The sequence below is a fragment of the Mustela lutreola genome, chromosome 9 (assembly GCF_030435805.1).
Source record: "Mustela lutreola isolate mMusLut2 chromosome 9, mMusLut2.pri, whole genome shotgun sequence".
Lineage (NCBI taxonomy): Eukaryota > Metazoa > Chordata > Mammalia > Carnivora > Mustelidae > Mustela > Mustela lutreola.
Genome location: NC_081298.1, coordinates 38,212,788 through 38,234,968, shown reverse-complemented (window position 1 = coordinate 38,234,968; position 22,181 = coordinate 38,212,788). Strand labels below are relative to the sequence as shown.

Here is a 22,181-nt window from a genome sequence, read left to right as displayed (position 1 = left end):
TCAGACCTTAAGATCTAAAATGTTGTGGCTCATAAAAAGTAGTCTTGGTGCTGTTTCTAGGTTTGAACTTCCACGGAAACAACACTGTTGAGCCCTCAGAGGCAGAACCCAAGAGTTCCCCCTACAAACATTGCACTCATTCTTCTGTCTCCTCTTTTAAATGCCTTTAGGCAGAACCTTGGTTCTGTTTCTCCACCTTTTCAAAAAAATTAATTAACTAACTAATTAATGTTAATTAATTTATACCGACTTCTCCAAATTCTTGGCGTGCCCAGGGCTCTGACCCCATGGCAACTCTCCTAGCTGAAAAGACTGCTTCTCCTCTCCAAGACTAGTTCAAGAAGCCCTTTGTGATGCCCTTGAGGACAGAGATTACCTTTACTCTTGCTAAGTGTGGTACCACACCAGCACTGTTGGCGTTACCTGGGAGACTGGCAGAAATGCTGAAGCTCAGTCCTCACCCCAGATCTACTGCATCCGTGTCTGTCTTTTAACAAAATCCCTCTAGTGAATTTAGTGTAGGTTAAAATCTAAGAAACATTATTCCAGAATCTAGGTCCCATGTCATTATCAGTAAAGTGAGTAAATTCAGAGAAAAAAAAAAAACACTTCAGTCCCGAGTTTCCAAATCTCTGGAAGAAGTTGTCAGTTTTTCCAGAGAGTTAAAATTTATCCAGGGCTTGATGTCCTGGAAAGCCAGGGTGTTAATTCTCAGCCTGGAGGATGTGTTTACCCAGGGCATCCAAATGCCCCAAGGGGCTGTGGACCACTTCCTCAAAATGTACCAGAATCATGATGGAGAACAGACTTATGGGTCCCGGCTTGGAGCTGACCCTTAGCTTTGGTTATGAAATGTCTGAAGAGTCTGATTTGTGACACCTGAGGAGTCGTGAAGGCAACCTAAAGATTGGCTAGTTCACTGAAGCTGCCCAAAGGAAAAAACAGGAGATATCCTTGGCACTTCCAGAGGAATCCAAATTCCAGAGGAATTTAGAGGTCAAACTTTAGGATTCTGAGTTAAAATTTGGACAACTAACAAGATAAGCTGTCACACTAAACTGATTTTTACACAGAAGCCCTACCTCTCTGTGTCCTACATTCACTCTGCCAGTAGCTGAACTTAACTTAGTGGGTCAGAGCATTAGCAAATGCTGTACAAGCCCTGCCTACATCTCCCAGCCCATCTCTTATTGCAAACACAGGCCATTCTTTGTCCAAGGGCTTTTTTTTTCCCTGACTGTGGGGGCCATACTCAGTCTGAGCAGGAACAGCCTCCAGTTACCCACAAGTGGGAATTGGTGTATAAATAATGCAGCTTCCTCACACCTCAAGTGGGATAACACTGAGGTATGTCTACACTGGCATTAAGAGGTTCTTAGTAGGATTGAGCTTCAGTTGTCTATTGTGGTAGCTTGCTTGACAACATGCCCTTTGTTGACTGCCTTTCCTTCTCTGTCTCCATTCCCTACTCATCTGCTGGTGCTTCCTGGTGTTCTCATCCTAAATCAATCACTTATACTCAAACCCTTGCCTCAGGCTCTGCTCCTGGGAGAAATGAACCAAGAGAAGAGCAACACACTTGGGTTTGAATTTTGACTCTGGCCCTTTATCATATGTGATGTTAGGCAGGTCATTCAATCACTCTGAGAATCAATTTCCTCATAACAATGGAGAGATAATGGAGAAAACTATGAATATGGGATTTTGTTAAAATTAAATGAACTGATTATATAAAGGGCTTAACAGAGAGTTTGGCACCAGGGAATGAAGAATAAATGATAGGTAGGGTCTCAGTAATTGTCCATATTCATTATCTAGGAAGAACTAATCTATTGGTGATAAAGAAATCTGATAGCAACTTTGAATTTAGTACCACTGAAAATGTTCTTTTGAGTCCTTGGAGAGTTTCCTTGGAAACTAGCCTTCGCATGTTCTGATTTTGTTCCCTTTCAGAATTTTCCTTCTGTTTGGTCTCCTTTGATCCTTATTCTGATTTTGTGGGAAATTGAAAGAGAAATGAGGAATAGCTTCAAGTTAGTCATCAAGCTTGTTCAAATAGGATTTGAAGCTTGCAATGGTCTGAACAGGTTTAACTGTTCTTAGGTAGAATTACCCATGCATAATTCAGAAATTCAAGGGTCCAGAATTCTGATTTATACACAGTTGCTATAAATAGCAAAGGGGATTCTCTAGTACTGATTTGTATAAAATAGGACCGCCTCTCCTCCACAAGTCAGGGGAGTATCCTCAACATGTAAGCAGAGGACACAGGCAGAGGAGAGCCCTGGAGAGCAGAAGCAGAGAGTCGTACGAAATCCCATCATCATGGTGTTTAAGAACATTGGGTCGAGGTGGCCATTCTTAAGAACCTGTCTCACAAGTTACTAGCTTTGGTCTGGGCTCATACACACACAGGAAGGCAATTTAGTATCTTCTCCATCTTCTTTACATTATCATTCCAATCTGCGTGGATGCATATTAAGGATTAAAGCATCACCGTTTACTGAGAAATGTAGTGTTCTCCTGGGAATGGCAATGCAAGAAAGACAGCCAGCAGCAACTGAAGCCTTATGTATTGTGACCTCATTTAATTCTTTCCCCTCCATATACCATTCCACTTCTCTCACCTCTCGAGGAACAAGTCATTCAAAGGACCCCAGAGGTACCCCAGCTCCCGGAAGTGGCTGTTTTCGTGCTATGAACACAATAGCTGGGAAAGTACGCCCATTTGCAAAAGTAGTAAGCATGCCAGTGAGTGGGAACAAGGGCTTTGTGTGTCTGGGAATGAAAGTGTATTAGTTTCCTTCTAGGCTGGGAGAAATTAGCACAGACATGGTCAAAAACAACATAGATTTGTTATCTTACAGTTCCGGAGGCCAGAAATCTGAAATCCTCTCCCTGGGCTCAAATCAAGGTATAGGCTGGGTTGCTCTCCTGGAAACTCTAGGGGAAAATCCATTTTCCGGCTTTCAGGGGTTTCTGGCACTGCTTGGTGTGTGACCTTTGCCCACTTCAAAGCCAGCAGCATCTTTCTTACATGGCATCACTCTGACACTCACGCTCCTGCTTCCCTTTCCTACATTTAAGGACCCTTTGATTACACTGGAACTGTGCGGACAATCTCTATGTTAATGTTCACTGTTAAGCAACCTGAATTCCGTCTGCAACTTCAATTCCCCTTTATCACATAATATAATATATTCACAGGCTTTGGGGATTAGGACACAGAACCCTCCCCCACCCCCCCCCCACCCCCGCCAAGTAGGCTCCATACCCAGCATGAAGCCCAACAAAGGTTCCTGAGATCAAGACCTGAGCTGTGGTTCAGACGCTTATTCGAATGAGCCACCCAGCCCGCAGGACATGGACATCTTTAAAGGCCATTATCCTACCTACAACAGAAAAGAGCAACGGCAGCTCATACAGGAGAGAATTTTCATTAGATGATGGAGTTTGAACCCTTGCTGCGCCCAGCTCTCCGTTAGTTGGAAGGGGCGGAATTTACACAGACAGCTTCTGGCTTTCCCCTTGAGCAGTTGTAGGATCTTGGACAAAGCCCACATCTCCTCATTGGTAAATCAGCACCTGCTTCATGGGGTCGTCCATGAGATTAAGTAAGTACATAAGAGAAGGCCACTAGCTCAGCATCTGCCGCAGCGTAAATTCTCAGTGAGTGCTGGTTGCTGATATAAAATAACCACAGTTAACATTCATTATAGAGATGTAAATGAGAGCTATTCTCTCCGTTCTGCGAGGACTAAGGGAAGGCACGAGGAATAAGTTACTAAATGTTTTGAGAGCTTTGTAAAATTGGAAGATAAAATGAAATTCTTGAATTAGAATTTGAGCAAAGGATTAAGGAATTAAAATGGTATTTTGAAAGTAATAGCAAACCTAATAAAAAAAATTGCAAGAATAAGAGTACTACAAAGAACACCTACATACCCTTTGATCTAGATCCATCTATTAACATTTTATTCCATTTAACTGATCACTTTCACCTGTCTATCTATTGATTGATCAACTGATTGATCTATCTATCTATTTTTATCTCATACAGTCTTTTACTGAACTGAGACTACTTTGCATATATAATGGTATTTCTGTAGCGTCTTCCCTAAGAATAAGGGTATATCCTCTTATGAGAATACAGCAAGGGCCAGAAAACTTTTTCTGTAGAGGACCAGAGAGTAATACTTCAGCTTTTGTGGTCACACATTCTTGTCTGTACTTTATACAGTCTTTTAAGAATGTGAAATCTATTCTTGGCTCCCAGGCCACAGCTTGTTTACCCTGGATGACAGAGGAGCTATCGGCTTCAGTACATTTAACATTGATACCATAGTCTTATTTAGTAATATCTAACCCTTGGCAAGTTCCAGTTTTGTGAACGACTCAGGAATGTCCTTCATAGTGCCTCCTTGTCTCTTTCCGAACCCAGAGCCTCACATCGGGCTTCCTTTTCAGTGGGGTGTCTGCTTCTCTCTCTCCCTCTGCCTGCCACTCCCCCTGCTGGTGCTCTCTTCTTTCACTGTGTCAAATAAGCAAATAAGATCTTTTTTAAAAAAGAAAAGAAAAGAAAAAGAAGAACCCAGTCCAGAGTCAGGGACTGTATTTAGTTATCACAGCACTTTGGTATCCTTTAATCTGGATCATCTCCTCAGCCTTTCTTTGTCTTTTACGATATTTGTGTTATGTGGCGAATCCCTTCCTTTTCCACCCCCCCCCCCCCCGGTTTCTTTTCAATAGAACATTTCTACTTTGGTGCTGCATTCTGAAAGGCAATATTCTCATCTGAATACTATGTAAGTCATGTTGAGTCCTTCTCGGGGTATTGTATCTGGGGGATACACACTGTCCCTCTGCCCCTCATCAATGATGTCAGTTTTTACCTGCTGTCCAGATGGTGTCAGATTTCTTCCTGATGTAGTTACTATGCTTCCTTTTGGATGTATTTTCACTGGAATTGTTATCCTGAGCTGGAATCTGAAGTAGAAGATAAGATACAGCTAGCTGCCTAGGGTGTTATGGGCTGGACCAGGAGAAGCCAGTTGAATAATTATGGAGCAGTTGGAACTAATGGAAAGATTCAATCCGTGACTGAACTGCATCACTTATTTGAATATTTAAAATAAGGTTGTCTTATAGTGGTCTGTTTAGAAGTTTTCCCATTATACTGTTTCTGCTAAAGTGTGTGTGTGTGTGTGTGTGTACAAAAATGTGGAAATAATCTTCACTGATGTGTTCCTGTGGTTGGCATCTATTCTATATATGCAAGAATAAGAGCAGTATTTTTTGGTACCTATTTGTGGGACTGGAATACAGGTGATGATTATCCCCTTCTCTTCATATTTCAACCTCAGCCAACAGGCAAAGAATCAATTCAAACCATCCCCTGCCCCACCCCCCTCAAAAGAAGGGTTGTTAACATAGGGGGGTCAGGGCTTGACATTCCTTTGCCATGTGGGCCATAGGAAACTATCTCAAGAAGCATTAGTCAAACCCTAGTTCACTTCCTGACCTATGTCCTATAGGCTTTCAAGTTTCTTGCCTCCATGAAGACCAAGAATAGTTTGTCCTCCAAGTTTTCCCATTTTGGCTTCTTCACCAGTGACGAGGGGTGTAAAGTAGCTGGGTGAAAGGACTCAGGGTCTGCTAAGTCGTTTTAGATTCAGAGGAGGAAGAAGTGGGAAATCATGCATGGGTGTCCAGCTCCTGCCACAGCAATGGTGGTTAGAGAAGCTGTGTTAGTTATCTATGGCTATGTCACAAATTACCCCCAAACAACAAACACCTATTATCCACAGATTCTGTAGGTTAGGAATCTGGGAACCTTAGGTGGGTGTTCTGGCTCAAGAAAGTTGTAAGCTGCAGCCAGGATGTTGGAGCTACAGTCATCTGAAGACTTGAGGGAGGCCAGAGGATCCCCAAAGATATCCCATTCACAGGGCTGGTGGCAAGAGGCCTCAGCTCTTCTGCACAGGCTGCTTAAGTGCGCCCCCTAGTGATCCCAGAGGGAGGAACAGGCAAAAGCCGTAATGCCTCTAAAAAACTAGCCTTAAGAATGACATATCATCACTTCTACTGTGTTCTTTTGACTACATAAGCCAACCCTGAGACAATGATGGAAGGGGCTACCCAAAAGCATAAATGCCGGGAGGTGGGGAAGTCACTGGAGAACCACAACCGTAGGTCCTAGGTTGGAGAGTAGGAAATTCTTTTTTTTATTTTTTTTTTAAATCTATTTATTTGACAGAGAAAGACACAGTGCGAGAGAGTGAACACAAGCAGGGGGAGTGGGAGAAGGAGAAGCAGGCTTCCTGCTCAGCAGGGAGCCCGATGTGGGGCTCGATCCCAGGACCCTGGTAGAGAGAATGGTAGAGTTTGGGCTAAATTCCATATAACAACACACAGAGAAGGTGTACAACAACTGTTCTGGGGACAGCTGACCTTCACTCTCCATACGCATATTGTCTTTTCCACCTGATTCTGTTCAAAGCTTTAACTTAACTCAAAGCTTGTATCTCTGTTTTCACTGCCACTAGACATGGTGGTGGGGGGGGGAGGTTACTAAATGCTTTGAGCAAATACTGTTCATCCAGAGAACAGCACAGAATGAAGCAGAACTATCCGAACACTTTTTGTTGCTTCTTCAAGTACATATATCTTAGTTTGTATATATATTTTAGTGGCTCTACCCTAACTGGCTAGGACCTTTTTTTCAGGCTCTTCTCCAGTAGTTCAGCTTCACGCTAGAGCTTTTGCTGCTCTTAACACACTCCAGATTATTCTATTTGAAATACCCTTTCCCTTATCTCTGATCAGAATTCTCTTAATCCTCCAAAGTCTTTGGCAGATACTATCATTTTCATGCAATCCCCAAAGTGAATCCCCTGTGCATTCCCTCTGCATTCTTCTGGGTCTTCATAATGTTTTCTACAGTCCTCTAGTGGCACTGGCAATGAAAATGATGAGGATAATAATAACCTAAAAACAGCAGATACAAGCAACTCAGAAGTTTCCATTGCCAGGCTTCATATTAAGCAAGAAGTTTATGTGCCTTTTCCAACATATTGTGAAACAGGCATTGTAATTACCCTCATTTTTGTAACAGGTAAATTGAGATCTGAGAAGTTTAAGTAATTTGCCAAGGATCACATGCTAATAAGCTATAGACCAAGGACACAGATGCTTGGGCCAAAGCCTATATGTTTTTCTTTTCAATACCAAAGATATTGTATGATAACAATTATATTTTAGGAAAACTTATTTACAAGGAAAGTGACAGAGTTTAAATGTAGAATTCAATGAATTTTAATAAGAATGTACACATCAATCCAATCAAAATAACAAACATTTCTATCATCCCAGAAAGTTCCTTTATTCCTCTTCTCTCCAAGTTCCTCCCCCAAAATCAGGGGAAAACATCGTTATGATTTCTATCACCATAGATCAGTTTTACCTAAAAGTTTCTTTTATTTACTACAAATAAACTCATATAGTATATACCGTTTTATGTCAGTTTATTTCATTAAAAATAATTTTTCTTGAGAATCATCCATGGTGTGTGTATCAGTAATGTATTTCTTTTTTTATCAGAGGGTCATATTTTATTACATAAATACCGCACAGATCTTTTCCATTCTCCTGCTGATAGAAATTTGGGTTGTTTCCAGTCTTGGCTATAATGACTAAAGCTTCTATGGACATTCTTGTACAAGCCTTTGGGTGGACATACACTGGAAATTCCAAGATGAGGAATTTATGGGTCATAGTATAGGGACATATCTGCTTCTCTTACTAGATTGTAAGCATGTGCTGGGTGGGGAGAGTGAAAGCAGGCATTATTTTAAGGAAGAGCATAACTTTTTTACCTGACTGTAGCATAGAACTTAAGTCTTAAAACTTTCCAAAGGCAGAATTATAGAAAAGGAAGAGTTATAACACTTCTGATCATCGAACGTCAGTCTCCTACGAGATCAGTCATGTCTACAGAGGCTACATTGCAAGGCCACTAATAACAGTGACATTAATGTGTTTGGGTTACACTTAGCAATCTGGGTGTTTAAAGCACTTCAACCATTTGTTTCAGGTCAGCAGAGGTTAACAAGCCAGTAGTGAATATAAACATAATTGTGTTTCATGAGGCTAAATTCCCAGTTGGAAGAGCAAGGACAAAGCCCCATCAATAATCTTTACTATCCTCTAGAAGCAAGCAGTAAATGTTGGGATAAATTGATTGATACTCACTGTTGTGTTTGAAGATCCTTATGGTTGCACCTGAGAGTCGGGCCCCAAGTACAAGAGATGCATGATTTAACTCATCACTTAAAATGAGGCATCCCTGTTCAGAAAGCAAGCACACAAAACACACAAAAAAGTAAATAAAATTAAAGAAAAACAACATGTGGGAACAGAAAGAAACTTAAAGACCTGTAACATACATCCACCAAATCCTCTTTAATTTTAAAAGGACAAGTTTCGCCTGATGTCTATGTGTATAACAGCCTGTAGACAATTAGCTGATAAAGATGGGGATTATTTTAAGGGATTACATCTTTAACCATTTGCATTTGAAAAGATCGTTCAAGACCTTGGTTAAATGCCAGTTACCATTTTCTAAAGAGTTGATCTTTGACGGGAGAGTGGATATACTTTGGGTGGGTTATGGTTTGCTGGGGTTCTTCCATGTTGTGTTGGATTATTTGAGACAGTTTTGGTGTATTCCCTCTGGAGGGCAGGGGTCCTTTCTGCAAGGCCTTTCAAGCCCTTGTTTTCCTATTCTCATTCTCTTCTGTATTGACATCCTTGTAGACAAAAGCGTCACTGCTTTCCAGCTAAAAAGTTGCATTTGGAAAAGTGTGGATGGCAACTCAGTCTGGGGTGAGTGATAAAGATCAATCGAATTTACTGCATATAAATTATAATCATGAAATTCATTTTCTTTTTTAAATTTGAATATTTCTAAATTTTAAAATTGCTCAAGTGAACCAAAAAGGCAGAGACAAATTCTGGTGGCCATTTGTGGCCACCCAGAATCTTTGAGGTCTTGCTCATATTTTGGAAACTTCACACGTGACATGTTTTAAGTTTGGGGGGCAAGAGTCAGCAATATTCTCATACCTCCATACTCTAGATGTGTGTGTGTGAGTATTTAAAATTTTTTTAGTGAGCATTTGACAGTTATTTGTAAACCTCATGATACCTCACCCCTAAATTCTTCATCATGTATTTACTAAGAACAAGGACATTCTCTGGCTAAATCACGGTACAATGATCATACCCAAGAAATCCAAAATTCATAAAGTGCTATCACCTAAGATACAGCCTGAATTCACATTTCTCCCACTGTCCTAATGGTGTCAGTGTCTTATTTTATAGATGTTTTATTTCCTTCTATTTTTCTTCAATGCAGAATCTAATCCAAGATCATATATTGCATTTAGTTGTCATAAATCAGATTTTTTTAAACCTAAATCTGGTTCTGACACTTGCTTACTTAAACTGAGCCAACCAAATTCCCACTTTTCCTCAGAAAGAATTTCCAGTACTCAAGCATGACTATATATGAGGCGTTTTCCAACTTGCCTTCATCTCTGGTCTCTTCCTCATCGACAACCTTGCATTTTAGTTCGTCCAAAGCTCAGTGCTTCATGCATGCTGCTCCCTCTTCCTTATCTTACAGTAAAAACTCAACAGGTGAGTAACAGATTCAGTCTCATGTCACGCACTTTGCACAGGCATCTCAGCCTTTCGCAAGAAGAGCTTGGAAGCAACTCTTTTGCCCTTCTCAATGGATGCGCATGGCTTTTCTGTGGTATTCATCCCATTTTATTTGGTGCATTGTTTCCCCCATTAGACTGTAAATGACATACATCTATAAGGCACAGGTCTTATTCATCTTTTTATGCCCTGTATCTTGCTTTATATGTGGACAAAGTTGTTTCTCAATAAGTGATCTGTTAAATCAATAAATGGAATGAGTGGCATGTGCAAAATGTTCAAATAAATGCCCGATAAGCATTTTCTACATTGTAAGTGAGGACATGAGAGCCTTAAAATCTCATTGATCTTGCTGAACAATCATCAAAGATGACATTTGACCCATATCTAGGACTGTCATTCTATAAACAGAATATCATTATAAACAGATTTGTTGGACTAAGCTGCTACATTAATTTAAAAAGCTGGACATTCAATCAGCTTTTCCTAGAAAAAGGACCTTCGCCATACTTCTAATGAAGGACTTGCTCGGAGTTGTAATTCTTAGGGGTAACACAGCAGAAGACAATTATATTGACAGATTCTCACCTTTCCGACTAATGCAGGGATATTCATTGAGTTAGTTGCAAATCCCATCCCAAAGACCATAGCTGCTTCTACATTCAGGAACTTAGCCACAAGGTTCTCCAATTCTTCATGCTTATCCAAGGTTCCTGCATGTGAAGTCATGGGATGAGTGAGTCTTCTCTTCTCAACAAGTTTGGAAACTCAAAATCCAGTGAATACCCATCTCCAAAAGACGTGTAAGAGTGTATGGAGCAGATATATTTGCCACAGCTGCCATCAAGAAACAACCCACATGTCCACATACTGTAGAATGGACAAACTAAATACCTTGTGGAGGTATTTACACAGTGGCATTAAACACTGTAGTGAAAAGGAAGAGTCTATTACACTATACAACAAAATGAAAAAAAATCTCACAAATATGTTGTTGAGTGCAAGAAGTCAGACACTTATACACTCATATAGGCTGGGTCCATTTATATTAAGTTTATAAATGGACAAACCTACCCTATAGTGTTAGCCACCAGTATGGTTAATTTTAAGTTAATTTTGTTGCGAGCACAATGAGAGCTTTGAGATTCTCTCAATGTTTTGTTTCTAGATTTGGGTGCTGGTTACACAGGTATGTTTGCTTTGTGAAAATCTTTTGAGCTGTATAGTTAGGATTGGCATGTTTTTCTATGTAAATACTGATAAATGCAATAAAGTCTACCAAAAATACTATAATTTATCTCTCCTCTCATCCTACCTCCCTCAGGTGATTAATTAAATTATAACCCCTTCCGAGGGGTCCTGTACATAAATCCAAACAGATCCCATGATTTCTATAGATATTAGTAAATTTAGTTACAACTTAGCAAACCTTTGGAATGTGCTAGATTTCAAAGCCCACTATTTAGGTTATCTCATTTAATCTTAAAAGCGCCATAAAGCAGATATCATTACTTTACAGATTAGAGAGCTGAGGTATAAAGAGGTCACCGATGAAAACCAACAGAGATAATCTGGTCTAACTCCAAAGTTCATGTTTTTACCACTCTGCTACCTTTTATATGCTTATGCTCTGATTCCTTCTCATACATTACCTCTATGCCTTACTAAGAGTAAATGTTAATGAGCCTCATATTTTTCTTTTGGTCATCACTTTAACTTCTAAATCTGCTGTGTCCAATATAGTAGCCAATAGCTACATCTGGTTAGTGCAAGAGTTTTAAATTGCATTTAATTTTAGTTAACTTTATTTAAGCTTACAAATGGAAGCACTGTGGGGTGCCTGGGTGGCTTAAGTGGGTTAAGCCTCTGCCTTCAACTCAGGTCATGATCTCAGGGTCCTGGGATCGAGTCCCACGTTGGGCTCCCTGCTCAGCAGGGACCTTGCTTCCCACTTGCCTCTCTGCCTACTTGTGATCTCTGTCTGTCAAATAAATAAATAAAATTTTTAAAAAGAAATGGAAGTACTGTAAAATATTTTCCACTGAGCACAACTTTATTATTCACGTAGGATTATATTCTACTTATTTCACTTTAAACAATGAAAATTTAGTGTCCGAATTGAGATATCCAGTAAGAGTAAAATATACATTATTTTTTGAATGCTTAGTACAACAACAACAATAAAATAATGTAAAACAGTTCATCAATATTTTTATATTGATTACTTCTTATTTTATATTAATTTTTAAATTTATTTGATAGACAGATCACAAGCAGACAGAGAGGCAGGCAGAGAGAAGAGGAAGCAGGCTCTCCGCTGAGCAGAGAGCCCGATGCAGAGCTCGATCCCAGGACCCTGGGATCATGACCTGAGCCGAAGGCAAAGGTTTTAACCCACTAAGCCACCCAGGTGCCCTATATTGATTACTTCTTTAAATGATACCATTTTGGATATTTTAGGTCAAACAAAACATATTATGAAATTAAGTTTACCTCTTTTCTTTAAATTTTTTTTAATGTGGCTACTAGAAATTTTATTTATTATTTATTATTTATTTTATTTTTTAAAAAGATCTTATTTATTTATTTATTTGACAGAAAGAAAGATCACAAGTAGGCAGAGAGGCAGGAAGAGAGAGAGAGAGAGGGAGAAGCAGGTTCCCTGCTGAGCAGAGAGTCCAATGCGGGGCTCAGTTCGAGGACCCTAAGATCATGACCTGAGCTAAATGCAGAGGCCTAACCCACTGAGCCATCCAGGTGCCCCAGCTACTAGAAATTTTACATTCCACATGTGTCTTGCATTATACTTTTATTGGACAGTGCTGCTTTACATGATACACTTGACAGAACATAAAAATGTACAAGTGGAAAGATGTTGTAATTTGCAACCACAGAACGTAGAAGCAGATTTAACTCAGATTTAAGTTAGAGGAATATTGTTAGCATATTTGGGCCTACTATAAACTTGCTTTATTCAGCCTAAGGATCAACATATTTTACTATACACAGTGTGATACCAGAATTTTATTAAATTGGTAAATTATCTTGCTTACTGTGCTAACATGGTGAAGAGTTAAACTTAAGAAGGCATGGATTAGTGAGTTCAGAGTTATTTTGCATTTAATATGAAAGAGGACATTTCATGGATCATCTCTGTCCTTCCTGAATGGTCACATTGTCATACAACAGATGGCTGATGGCCTCTTCTTGATCTAAAATTCATTTACCCCCAAATTGTCAGAAACCATAGTAAAACAACTATTCTAGCAGAATCAATTTTGGGGAGTAGGGAGTTAAAAATCCAAACTGTCATTTAAAACTTTATTAACAAAGATACAGAGAGAAAAGAAATACTAAAATTTAAAGATAAAACATGGGCACATAATCATCAGATTTGTTTTTATCTAAGGGATACTGTATCTCAAGGGAAATGGCCCCAAAGATATGTAGTGAAAAGACCATTGGTCTGGGCATGAGAGCCTCGGGTTCTGGCTTAAGCTCTTCCACACTAAAATGTTGAGTGGCCTCTGGTTACCTCTCCTCGAAATTTCCAGAGAGGTTGGGAGAGGTGCTGTTTTAGGCTTCCCTGATGTTGGGAATGATCTTTCCTCCACATAATGGTCTTCTTGTAGATCCCACTCATTATTTGATGTCCACCACATATGATGTCTTTTCTTGGATGCTGTTCTTAGTTTCCCTAGGCAAATTTGGTCATTTTCTTCTGAGATCACATAAGTTTCATCACATAATGATTATAGCACTAACTAAGTTGAACATTCATGAGTTCATCTTCTCTACTACAGAAAGAGCCATTGGGTGCCAATACTGTGTGTTGAATGTTCATCTTGGCAGCCACAGAGTACTGACACAGTATAGTACAGCACTGGTACATAGTAGGAGCTTGTTGAATTGCATGCTGTCTTTTGATGGAGAATAACCCCAGAATAGGGGATGTCACAGGGAAGAAGGTCAAGAGGACACATGATGCTAGGGCAACAAGGTGATGAGGTAATGAGCTCCACCTTGAAAACAACCATAACCGAAGAAGGCCTCCAGCAAGGATGGAGGGTGCCCAAACATTGCCACCTTGGTAAATTTCCCCTTTCCTTTCTAGAGAGTCAGGTGACAACTGTGTCCCGGCCCAGTAACCCAGAAATAATGAGTAGAACTTCACGGTGAGTCTCTGTGATGTCTTCCTCCACTTTCATCTTCCCCAAGTCTGCCATCCAGGGGTTTATAACAGATGCATCACTGGAAGTCCTTAGGATAATGTTGAATGTTTTGTAAGCAATGAAACAGCCAAGCAACTACTAAAAGTGGGTATATCCAAGAACATCCTGAGAAAGTGCCCTCTGTGAGTCTTCATCATTAGCCCTGGCTTGTGCAGAGGAAGAAGAGAGGAAATGCAAGTATCCATATTAGGTCTCCAGATCCCATCTTCTTGTGGATTTCCAGTGATCAAGCAGAGAGTAAACTAATATTCAAATATACCTATTCTTATGACCACATGTCTCACAGCTGAGTTACAAGTGGTTTTGCATTTAGGGGCTTACCTTCATTTGTGGAAAATAACAATTTCCACTCCCAATTCCCATTTTTATAGAATATCTCTGTTTGGTGCTCACAGATCAAACTTAATAAACAATTATAAGAGAGTCTCAGAATGTCTGGATGTTTTCTACATCAGGAAGCCATGTCTCTCAAAGTTAGGCTGGGCTGTCTGGATGGGGTGTTCATTAAGGAATACTGAAAGAATGGCTCATGTGTATTAATCGAGTGCTGCTTTCCTCCTGCTCTTCACAATGAAGAACTAAAATGTAAGAAGACCTTGGGGAAACAAAGCAGTCACAAAAACTGGATGAGCTTGCTTCCTGCAAACATTCAGACCAGATCCTGATTGGGTGGAGATGTCTGAGTCATGTCAAGTTGAAGTTGGTGGTCTGAGTACTTGAGCGGTTCTAATAATTATAGTCAACATTTTGTCTTTGTTATGTAAATATAGGAAGTGTTTTTAACCCCTGAAAGTAGGGCTTACCCAAGGTACAGATAAATTCATGGTGATTTTTATTTCTTTCTCTCTGACTTTAGTGTTTTTTTAGTCTCTGTAGGTCAACCACAGTCACAAATTGGCAATGGATCTCCAAATTGCTATGTTGTGCATATATTGACACTTGTTCTCATCCTGAAGGTTTATTTGCCCAATGGGATACTGAAAGCCTGCTTTGTGAATAAAAGAATAAATACAAGTTGGATGTCTCCTCTTCCCAGCTCTCTCAATGGTATCTCCATGTGCCAAACACTGGGCTTGCCGCCATCAGTCAAATCAATAAAAATCAGACACAGGAGAAAATACCAGTATTATGTTTATGGACAGTGTACTTCTGCTGGATTTTTACTGATACTGACTGGCTCATACTTTTTAGTCAGAACATAAAGACTGCTGGCTTTTAAACGGATGCTGAGTAATAGTAAAGAGTGTGGGTGTTATTAATAAGCCTATTTCACCACCACCAATTCTTCCTGTGCAGTACATATGAAGACTATTTCCCAAACTGAGTGTAGTCCCTTTTTGTCCTGTTTGTAGATTGTTTCTTAGACTTGATTTAGAAGAAAGTTGGCCTTTGTCGTGACAACCTGTCAGCAGGCTCACCTGGCTGTTCCAAATGTGCCATGGATATCATCCCAATCTGAGCCGCTGCACTTGAACTGGGGATATGGATGTGGGAAGTTAGGGGCAGATATTGACAATGCCTTTGGTCTTCCTCAAGTTGGTATCAGTGGTTATAAAGGATATACATAGGTGCTGATGTCAATGAAAGATAATCTGTATCCTCAATGTATTTGGATGTAACAGGATTTCTTGTCTAAATGAAGTAAAAAGAGACAAACTTTGATGTACATTGATGTGCCTTGGATTTGGAAATCTGGACAATTGTTAATAAATCTAGAGGATTCTTCTTCCCAAGTTGCCATGAGGGCAGGTGCTTATCTACAACAGCAAACATGTTATGGAGGGCCAGAGAGAAAATAGTTTGGACTTTGTGGGCCAGATGGTCTCTGTTACAACTATTCCACCCTGTTATTGTAAAGTGCAAGCACCCATAGACAATACACAAAGGAATGACTTTGGGTGTGTACCAATAAAACTTTATTTGTGGATACCAAAATTTGAATTCTATGTAATTTCACAAGTTGCAAAATAGTATTTTTATTTTTTCAACCACTTAAAAGCATAAAAACTACTTGTGACCTGCAGGCAATACAAAAGCAGGAGGCAGCTAGAATAGTCTGGTGACTCTCAATGCAGATGGTCTCCGATTTTAGCTATGAACAGTATGGGGTAGTGTCAAGAGTTCTTCAGTGGGACTCAGGAGAACTGGTCTCTACTTTTGACTTTCAACCTACCGACCGCAAGAACATTGATTGGCAGCCTATTAAAAAACCCTAGGCTTCATGTATCTCATTTTATGTTATTTGTGTGGGTGGAGAGAAGATGGTGAAAAAGCCACATATTCTGAAATTCTATGAGTTTCAACTTTGTTCAGTCAACCCAGGTATTACCTCTCTGGCAAGTATTTTACTTACATAAAATTATTGGGATATCTTGTTGAGTTGTTACGCCTGCCTGGCTTTGTTGACTTAAAAAGCCAAATCTACACTTGCAGAAAAATCTTTGCTAGTTGCAATTTGGTTGTGCTGTTATTTCTGTCATTGTCAAGAGAAGGGCAATTACCTTGTCAGAACTATAACAGGTATCAGGAAATTGCCCAAAGACTTTCAGAAACCAAGAGATACTTTCATTTTCCTACTCTCAAACAATTCCTCCGAGAGTCTGTTTCCAGTTACAAATACTCTTAAAGGAAAATAAAGAGGCTTGAGAGAAATAGAATGAAATCTCATTAATCAGAATTTACAATAACTTCATCAGAGAGGAATCGGCACTGTTTATGAAGAAGAGTTTTGCTGTTGTAAATTAAGAAGCTGAAACTCATTGATGTGGGGATGTTTACAGCTTATTTAATCAAATGCACAGTTTTAGAGCATTGGTTTGCGTAAAACTGTGTTAATTACAATTGCTTTTTTTTTTTTTTTTTAAAAGAAAACAAAATCTCTACTTGGTAGCAATTTGTTAGAAGCTGCTTATTTGCATAGGAACTTGAAGGCCATAAGATGATATTTATTTGAAATTGATTTAATTTAGACAGTGTACACACTCAGGCTGGCCCCTTTTTCAATAGTTCAGACTAATGAGACATTTCCTGGATCTAGACACAAATATTTGAGAAAGAAACACAGAAAGAGCCTTGCAAATTTGAATGAGATGCTAGCAGAAAGCTTTAGGAAGATAAAGAGGGAGACGAACTATCAAGGGATTTAGGACCATGTTCTCAAGCTGAGAAATAGAAATTTCAGCAAGTTGGTACATTACAACTAGCATAAAAATCACACGTCAAACTTGAAAATGAAAAGTGATTTCCCAATATAGCCAGTCATATTGATTCCTGAGTTAATGCGTCCTCTCTGGTGTCTTTAAGATGAAAATATTTGAAGGCTACTTCTTAAAAGTTGTAACTATAATTTGAATGAATATTCTCCACCAAGCAGTTTTGAGGTGTACTTAGTCTTCAAGTTTCCCTGTTGAGCTGAATCAAGCACAAGGCTTTCCTTCTCAAAGGAAGAAGTCTCCTAGCAGAGATGAGCGTTCCTTGTGGCATTCCACGAATTTGTTTTCTTAGAAGGAACCTTTGACTACCAGTTGCTCCAGCACAAAGGATTTACAGAACATAGACTTCCAAATAATATTCTGTTACAAAGTATCTGCTCTTAACCAGGGAAAGAAAGACCAAGAAACTAAATACCCTTGTAGAATAAAAGTGGGGGTAGGCAGAAGAAAGGAAACAAAAGTTTCTGTTCAGTTTGCCAGACTTTAACCTTTCCTGGATTTGGAAATCTAGAGCAGCAGTGTGTGGCACAATGTCCTCAGCTATCGAAACTAACTTGCTGCATTGATTTTCTGGCTTGTCTTTTACCTACTTTCCAGTTTTTATTTATAGACCTCATCCCCCGGCCACGTGTGGTACTCTACTCCACATAAAGTAAAAGACCTTTGCATTCTGGAAGAGATTTGACTAATTTGGTCAAGAAAGTCAGCCATGCTAGATAGTATCCATTGATTCCCAAAGTGTAGTCTCCAGAGCAGCAACATGGGCAATGCCTGGGAAGTCATTGGAAATGTGAGATCTTGGGTTCTACTCCAACAGGGCTAAACCAGAAACTCTGTAGGTAGGGCCAATAACCTGTATTTTTCCAAGCCTTGCAGGTGATATCTGATGTAAGCTAAAGCTTAAGAACCACTGGCATAAACTCAAGAATCCACACAGCCCATAGTGGGGTCCCTTCAGGAGACTGGGACATTTGGTCAGTCTGATTCAGTGGGCAAGTCTTGGAAATGCCAGAACGATTTTCATAAGTCTGGGCCTTCATTTTAGACTCCTGTTGACTTTTTAGGAAATCATTAACTGGGGAAATGTGAGCTCATTGTGGAAAAATCAGGAGATACTACAAAATAAAATATAATCATCTTTATCAATGCAAATATTCAAGTAAAATATATGTTTAAAGATGGATTCATAGTAAACATACTCTTCTGTAACTTGTTTTATTCTCTTAACAATGTATTTTCTGTTTTCAGAATATTGAGGACTGGGAAGTCATAGAGTTTATCTCAGGCCCTAGCTGGTTAAAACGGAGAATGAGGATTTGAATCCAAGCAAACTAATTCCAAAGCCTTTGCTCGCAACCACCCTGCTAAGAAACTGCATTGTAATTTTGCATGGTTAAATAGCATTATGTTCAACAGATCTTTGAAGTATATTTAATCAATTTCCTATTGTTGGAAACTCACTTATTTCCCCCAAATTTTACTATTATTAAGCATATTACATTGATTATTCTAGATCACACATCTTAGAACACTTATTCAAAAAATTTAAGGCAAATTTTCTTGAAACAAAATTGCTGAGTTAAATGGCTTTCTGTTGAAATATTTTTAAATTGCCTTCCAATGTACTCTATCGACAGTATGTAAGGGTGTCCTTTTCTTTATTCCTTTGAAACTATGGGATATTATTATTTTTTAAAGATTTTATTTATTTATTTGAGTGAGAGAGAGAGCACCAGGAGGGGAGGGACCAAAGAAGAAGGAGAAGCAGATTCCTTCCTGAGCAGGGATCCTGATGCAGGGCTGTAACTCAGGACCCTGGGATCATCACCTGAGCCTAAGGCAGACGCTTAACCGACTAAGCCACCCAGGTGGCTCTAATGGGATATTACCTTTTTTTTTTTTTTAACTTTTGTCAATTATGTGGAAAATGGTAACTCTGTCTTAATCAGTCTTTGACTATTAATGGGACAGAGTATTTTCCACACTTTCATTGGCTACTTATATTTCCTTTTTTCCTTAATTGCCATTTTGTGTACTGGATCTGCTTTTTAATGTAAAATTTTCATTACACTATAACATACTTGTAGAAAAGAAAACGAATTTTAAGTATCAAGCCCTATGAGGTTTCAAAAAGTGAACACACACATATTACTGCATAAAAAATCCTCAAAAATGGTATAGACTGCACCCAAGAAGTCCCATCGTGCCCCCTTCTGGTCACCATCTACTTCCCCTGAAGGGTAATTACTATCCTATGCATTGTCAACAGCTATGAAATTGGTCCCAAAGGGTTGACAATCTGTTCTTGGAGGAAGGACAGATAACTTACTCTATGTATAAGGCGCAGATATCCATGACCTATATTGCAGATATACTATATCTGCAATAATATACTAATATATACTAATATTACAGATATAGTATATCTGATATATTAAAATATCAGAAGAGAGAGTGATAAAAAAATCTTGAGAAACATTACAGAATTTGGACTGCGCATGTTTTACCTCTTGACTTTTCCAAAATCTTGGCCCACTTTTTTTTTTTTTTTACATTAACATATAATGTATTATTTGCTTCTGGGGTACAGGTCTGTGAATCATCAGGCTTACACAATTCACAGCACTCACCATAGCAATACCCTCCCCAATGTCCATAACCCAGCCACCCTATCCCTACCATCACCCCCCCCCAACACCCCACAACTCTGTTTGTTTCCTGAGATTTAGAGTCTCTTATGGTTTGTCTCCCTCCCTGGTCCCATCTTGATTCATTTTTTTTCTCCTCCCTTCCCCCCATGACCTCCTGCCCTGCCTCTCAACTTCCTCATATCAGAGAGATCATATGATAATTGTCTTTCTCTGACTGACTTAATTTGCTTAGCATAATATCCTCTAGTTCCATCCACATCGCTGCAAATTCTTAGGCCACTTCTTAAGTTGGGATGTTCCTTTTCTTCTGATTTGTAAGTCTTTCGTGTTAAGAATATTAACACTTTGTCTTATATTTTGCATAACCTTTTCTAATTTCGTTCCTTGACTTTCAACTTTGTTGCCATGTTTTTTATGTAGAGAAGTTTAAATGCTTCGTTTTGTTGGCTCTTTCCCCCATGATTTCGGGATGTGCTTTCTTTGGTTCTCTGGAGCATTAGGACACAGGAGACTACTGTCTGAATGAGGTTTGACAAGTCTGAAGGGAAAGTAGTTGTGTCTAGAGGCTGGGGTGGGAGCAAGCTGTCTTTTCTCTAGCAAGAAGAGTGCTTGTTTTCTACAGACAAGGGTGGCCTGTGTTGCATGGAGTCAGCCTGGAAGTCACTTCAGATGGATCCCTCCCACTAAGAGGACATACTGCCAGGTAGGGTGAGTTAGGTAGGGTGAGTTCCACTGGAGGTCATTATGGGTTACAGAATCGAAGGGCGATTACAAGCGACAGGTCTAGAGCTGAGGCTGCTGTGGATGAATGTTTATATCTCTCCAAAATTGGAAACCTAATGGCCAAAATGATGGTAATAAGAGGTGGGGCCTTTGGGAAGTGATTAGGTCATAGAGGTGGAGCCTTCGTAAATAGGATTAGTGTCCTTATAAAAGAGGTTCAGACCTCCAGCTGGCACCTCCCTTCCACCACGTGAGGGTACAACCAGAAGTTTGCACCATGGAAAAGGGACCTCACCTGACCATGCTGACAACCTCCAGAACTGTGAGAAATGAACTTTGTTGTTTACAAGCCACCAGGCTGTGATATTTTGTCACAGCAGGCTGAAGGGATTTCGACAGGGAGGTTGCACTCATCAAAGGAATGACAGCCTGACAATCTTAGCAGGGCCCTAACCAAGCAAGGAAAGCATACAAGCGCATTTTGTATTTGAATTGTTGAGGTCCTTTTGCTCTGTTCATTTGTTCATTCATTCATCACTTCCGTTATCCATTCAGTTTCTATTTTACTTATGTAGTTATTTCTGGTGGTGGTGGTTCTTATTTTTTATATTTCAATCTCAAATGCATTTGCAATTTACACAAGCAGAATTTACTGAGATATAGTATGTGAGGTAGGATCTAACTTATTTCCTTCTGTGATCAGCTAGTTATCATAATACTAGATATGACATAATTGGTCTTTTTCCAACTGATTTCAAAATTGTTCTCATTGTATACAAATGAGTATTCCAAGTTGTGTCTGCCTCTAGACTTCCATTTAGTCTCCACAACTCTTCTCCCCATCTATTAATGTCATTGGGATGGTGTTCATTTCACATATCCATTTGGAGAAGTACTGATAGAAATGTAACACCAGTTCATTCCCTTGTAGGATTTGTTATTTCAATTTTTTTGAATCTTCTTTTAAGTCTTTTATAAAAGTTTTATAGTTTTCTTCAAAGAGTTTCTAAATATTTTCAACAGAATTCCCTAGGTGTTTGCTAGTTTTGCTCATGTTTATTAATAATATAATTTCTCCAATATATTTTCTGATTGTTAATTACTGACTTTATGAATTTTAAAAGTTGGTCTACATGCAATAAGTCTTTATTGAGTTTTTATTGGATATTTATTATTTCTAATAAATTTTTGATTATTCAGATTTGTAAATTGGAAGAAAGTAGACCCAAACTCTTGTCGTTTCTGCCCAGCTCCCTCTCACATTGATGGTGGCCCCATGATGAGAACCTGCAGAGGTTCCCTTTGCTCCTCACAGATCACAGCTTGAAAACCAGAGAGGTGAGCAATCAGATCATCTACAAATAATGGTTTACCTCTTACTATACCCATACTTCTTTTTCTATCACATGGTAGGCCTTCAATAAATCTGTATTGACTTAAAGAATGAAAAATGAAATTATGTTGTCTAGTTCTTTCCCAGGTTAATAAAAATGGTAGATAAACACATCTTCCTCTTTTTTCTGACTCTAAAGTGAAAGTTTCTAGTGTCTCATCACAAAATACAGTACAGTCTCTTTGTTTGAAGTAGGTGTTTTTTATTGCATTCTGGATCTCCTATTTTTATTCTATTAAAATTTGTA

At 39.2% G+C, this 22,181-nt stretch overlaps 1 protein-coding gene across 1 annotated transcript in view; it reads right to left on the bottom strand.

Moving 5' to 3' along the window:
- Positions 1–22,181, bottom strand: part of SPTLC3 (serine palmitoyltransferase long chain base subunit 3) — a 138,071-nt gene that overhangs the window by 60,206 nt on the left and 55,684 nt on the right. The window contains exons 5-6 of the mRNA XM_059134050.1: positions 10,312–10,436; positions 8,251–8,344 (exon numbers count right to left, since the gene is read on the bottom strand). Coding sequence (XP_058990033.1) covers positions 8,251–8,344; positions 10,312–10,436 — 219 coding nt within the window. The remainder of the gene's footprint in view (positions 1–8,250; positions 8,345–10,311; positions 10,437–22,181) is intronic.